The sequence below is a fragment of the Penaeus monodon genome, chromosome 16 (genome assembly GCF_015228065.2).
Source record: "Penaeus monodon isolate SGIC_2016 chromosome 16, NSTDA_Pmon_1, whole genome shotgun sequence".
Lineage (NCBI taxonomy): Eukaryota > Metazoa > Arthropoda > Malacostraca > Decapoda > Penaeidae > Penaeus > Penaeus monodon.
The window spans coordinates 37,998,148-38,003,147 of NC_051401.1; the positions used below are offsets into that span (position 1 = coordinate 37,998,148).

At 36.8% G+C, this 5,000-nt stretch overlaps 1 protein-coding gene across 1 annotated transcript in view; it reads left to right on the forward strand.

Annotated features, from left to right (window-relative positions):
• LOC119582766 (pre-mRNA-splicing regulator WTAP-like) overlaps nt 1–5,000 on the forward strand; it is a 24,265-nt gene that overhangs the window by 8,907 nt on the left and 10,358 nt on the right. Inside the window, exons 2-4 of the mRNA XM_037931196.1 lie at nt 1,697–2,160; nt 3,361–3,488; nt 3,872–4,047. Of these exons, the coding sequence (XP_037787124.1) occupies nt 1,698–2,160; nt 3,361–3,488; nt 3,872–4,047 (767 nt within the window). The 5' untranslated portion in view covers nt 1,697. The remainder of the gene's footprint in view (nt 1–1,696; nt 2,161–3,360; nt 3,489–3,871; nt 4,048–5,000) is intronic.

Consider the following 5,000-nt stretch of genomic DNA (forward strand, 5'->3'; position numbering starts at 1 on the left):
CAATGTTATTATATTTATTTGGTTAAGTATATTTTGCTTTTTTGCCATTTGCAAGGGTCTATATTTGTCATTTGGTACATTGTTTCATGATGGTAATGGACTCTTTGCCTTGAACAGACTCTATATTATCTTTAGATAGTCTACAACTTATGTGTATAATTTTTAAATATTATTGCATAATCTTTTTTTCTGTAAAACACACTGCACCCCACTGGTGATAGGAAACAGGGATAGGATCCTGAGCATGGAAATAATATCCTTCCTGGAGCCTGCACTCTTTGTGGCTCACGGATGGTACATTCCACCCTTATATTGTGGTGGAAATAACCCAAGTGCTCTTTGCTTAATGGCCTCTGAGTCTTTTTGCATTTATGACAAATCATTCCTGTTATCCTAGACCTCAGCTGACTTTTTCATGATGACATTTTCCCATCACCCCAATCGATGCCCAATTTTCTTCATGATGGCATAATCCTGTTGCCAGCCCTCAGCCAACTTCTTCATGATGTGACTTATGTCACGTGGATCCAAAGGGTTGATATTACAGCTAATACTTCTATTTAAATTATCATCATCATGATTCTGTTATCCTTATTTTTTATTTCTTTATTTTTTATTATTATTTATAATTATTGTTGCTGTAATTAATTTTCCTGCTATTAATATTATTGTGTTCTGATATTATCATCTTTGTTATTATTGTTGTTTTGGTTATTTTTATGAGATTATTTCTATCCATGGAGTTGTTCTTATTATAGTCATTATTAATAATATTAACTTCACTTTATTTATTATTATTCTCATTGTTATTATTATTATTGTTGTTCTTATTATTTATTATTAGTTATTATCATTTTTATTGCCATATTATTATGATTATAATTTAGATAATGAGCGTAATGAGGATAATGCTTTTGTTACTATTATTATTATTGTTATTGCTATTATGATTATTATTATTATTATTATTATTATTATTATTTTTATTATTATTATTACTAGTAGTAGTAGTAGTAGTAGTAGTCGTGGTAATAGTAGTAGTAGGAGGAGGAGGAGGAGGAGGAATAGGTATTAATGTTGTTATTATTACTATCATCATCACATCAATCATGTTGATGATTGGTGTGTGTGTTTGTTTGTTTGTTTGTTTGTGTTATATATATATACACATATATATATGTATATGTATATGTATGTATATACTTTTCTTCACATATAAACTGAATACAAAAAAATCACATATAAGTTTTATCAGAATGTTATTTTCACTATAATCTTGTAATGTGATCCTGTAAATGGCTTGTTTCTCTCATAATTATTGTTAGGCTACTGGTTACAGAATTATATTTTTTTACTTTTCCTATGTAGAAAAATTATTGGCAGAGCAGCTGCAAAGAGAAGTCTTATTTTGTTTGGTCAAGGGGCCAGTTTGAAATTCCTCTGATTATTGTTTCTTTTGTAGAATCATGACAAAGTATAGGTTTCTAAATTGTCAGCTACAATTTTTGCATATGAAATATTCATATGTTAACAGTGGTATCTTCATTTTCATTACTAGATATATGTATGTAAACAAAAATCATTGGACTAAACTGCTCATAAAGGCTAAGTGAAGTTTTAGAGAATGGTGCCGTAAACAAAACTGAGACACAGTTCCCTTTTCTGCTCACTAATGATGAAATATCATTTTCCATAGGATGAGTGGAGACGGAGGGGAGGAGGACCAAGTGGCAAAAGTGGAGGCTTCTGCTCCTATCTCCACCATTACCACAACAACTGCTACAACTACCGTGATAAACAATACCTCCACCACCACGACAATACAACCAACTGCAGATCCTGTGGCTTCGTCATCATCTTCTGGATCAGCTGTGAATGCCATTGTAACCCCAACCACCACCACTGCATCATGTGCAGCAACCCCATCAGCAACATGGACTTCCCCGACAGTAGCAACTGCAGCCGAAGATGGGGCAGAGGAAGAAGAAGGCGAAGAAGAAGGCAGCACAGCAGATGAGCCCAGCAGCTCCCCAGAACGTGTCCTCATCACAGCAGAACAGTTAGCGGTGCTCACCAGGGAGGAGTTGGTAGAGAAGTGGGTGCAGCAAGAGAAGTTCATTGACAGTTTACAGGCCAAAGTGGATGTGCTTGAAAGAGAAGGTAAGTCTGATTCCCCCTCTCCATGTTCAGTTCAAAAGATAGTATTTTTCTTTTTGTTTTTAGGCATTTTCTCTGTATTTTCATTCCTTGAGTAGTTGGTATTTAATTTTTGAGAAGTTGTGTGATGCTTTTTCTGTATATGCATTTTTATATGTAAATGACATTTTGTTAAAGCTTACATTGAACTCTGGAGGATTATAAAACATAAAATGTAACTTTTGCTATAGATATTCCTGTAAGTTTTGTACTTGGTAATGTTATTTTCTCTTTCTGTGGCATTAATTCATTGAGGTTGGCAAAATAGGTTTGTCAACTCATTTCAAAAACTTTGTTTATGATATATAAAGCAGTTTCTTTATTCAAGATATATATTTATTTTACAGCGAGAATATCTACAGCTAGAAACAGGAAATGTGATTAAAGAAAGTTTTTACTTAATTAGGCAGATTGATGACTTAGGAAAAATAATAGTGCAAAATAGATTCACAAGTTCAATTTTAAAAATTAAAAATTATTGATATTGGTATAAGAGAAGTTTCTTTCTTCATTTATATTTCTTGTTTTTGTTGCTGATTGTCTACTTTTTTGTTAAATAATTGTGAGTCAGGGGAGTACTATTTTGAGATAGCATTTTCTTTTATGAAGAATAACAAAATACAAACATGATTATATAATTTTATTGATCCCTTTGGATAGACATGTCTATTTATGAACAAGAAATTTCTCTTGCTCTTCCTCCTTTTCTTCCTTCTTCTTTTCCTCCTCCTCCTCTTTTTCTTCATCCTTCTCTTCCTCCTCCTCCTCCTCCTCCTCCCCCTCCTCCTCCTCCTCCTCCTCCTCCCCTCCCCCTCCCCTCCTCCTCCTCCTCCCCCTCCCCCTCCTCCTCCTCCTCCCCCTCCTCCTCCTCCCCCTCCTCCTCCTCCTCCTCCTCCTCCTCCTCCCCCTCCCCCTCCCCCTCCCCCTCCTCCTCCTCCTCCTCCTCCTCCTCCTCCTCCTCCTCCTCCTCCTCCTCCTCCTCTTCGTCTTACTCCTCCTACTACTCCTCCTTATTCTTGTTCTTCCTCTCACTCTTCCACTTCTTTCTTTGTTCATTTGAGAAGTACTTAATGTATATTACACATCTATGCAGATGAATATTTGGTTACAGGTCTTACATAACTGTATTCTGTATTCCTCCATCTTTATGTGCTTTTACCTCAGTTGAAGAACTGCGTGGTGTGCGGGAGAATGAAGAGAGACTGAAAGGACAACTGGCAGAGATTCAGCGGAAAGAACAGTATCACATAATGAGGCTTTCCAGTAAGGAGCATGAATTGCAGGACATGGGAGTAAGTTTACCTTTTTTTACTTCATAGATATTTTGATGCCCCAGTATAGAAAACAAACAAACAAATCTTTGATAAATGTTGTTCAGTAATTTTTATATTTATCTATTGCTTAGCTTTTGAGCCTGTTGAACCCTTTAGTGTTTCGTCCTGGTAACCTTGCTAAGAATTAATAAATGTGTGAAATTCCATGTCTGCATTGATTTGACACTTGGAAGTTTTTGACTCAGAGTTTGTCCATTGGTTAAAGAAGGTAAATATGTGAGAAAACAGTTCTCCTCTTCAATGGACAGGAAATTGAACAACAGTTATCCCCTAGATGTAGTGTTCTCCCCAGTCAGTGCCATTGAAGACATTGTTTATGAAGATTATGTTCCCTATTCTAGGCCCAGATCCAGGAGCTGAAAAGCATGTCAGCCGGCATGAGTGGCCTGAAGCATTGTCTACTAGATCCAGCTGTCAACTTGCTGTTTGAGCGGCTTAAACGGGACCTTGACACAGCACGCACCAAGATGGAGGAGACCCAGAACGAACTCTCGGCATGGAAATTCACTCCCGATAGGTGTGCCCCCCGTGCTTAGTTTATTCGGCCGCACTCGCCTGCTCCCAATATCTTACTCTGGCAGCTATCATAAAAACAGTGACTGTTTTATCGATAATGGGGCTGAGCATTCCCTAGTATCAGGCTCATAATTACTTGTATTATAAAAACAAAAAGTTCACGGTGACTTTCCCTGGTTAAGGAGTTCCGTTCTCCACATGTCAGATGTTAGCGATTTTCAGAAACTGACTGTTGATTGGTGAAGCAGCCACATAAAAAAATAAAAACAGTTGTAGTGACCATTCCATGTGTGCTGCAACCACCTGTATGTGCCCCTTTATATGTGTTAAGGGATTCGAGCAATATTATTTTATTGACTTTCACATCCAAGTGAGTCTCATTCCTGTTCAGCTAGTCACCGTAACCGTTTAATATCGAGTGACTTTTTGCTCAACGAAGATATAGTCATTAAAGCCCAGTCGTAAAAGTGACTGTAGCCATCTTTTTGGAACGTTATAAAAGACCATTGGCTCCATAATACCCAAATTGACCATTGTATGTGCATTGGAAAATCTATTGTGGGCTATGACTATGGTTATTGATAAAAGAAAATCAAATAGATGTATGGGCATTAGAAACTCGTTTGGGTGGTAGAGAATCAGACAGTTTTTCGTGGCTGATGCCTGCCGTCTGTGTTGTTGGAAGAAGGAGAACTGTGGGTGATTGACGTTGGAGATGACCCTGACAATAGACATTCCCTTGAACTTTTGTTATAAATGCAGAGACATAGTAGTTTTCTTCATTTCAAGACAAAGTAAAAACGTCTTACCATCTTCCTTTGAAAAGTAAGTGGAAGGTATTTGAACTTCTTGTTCTACATCTCTTAGATAGTAATTCTCTGATGGGGCCTTTGGGTTTCTTATAAACTCATGTTACTTTAATGATAACAAGAAATGGAAATTAATGAAATGAGG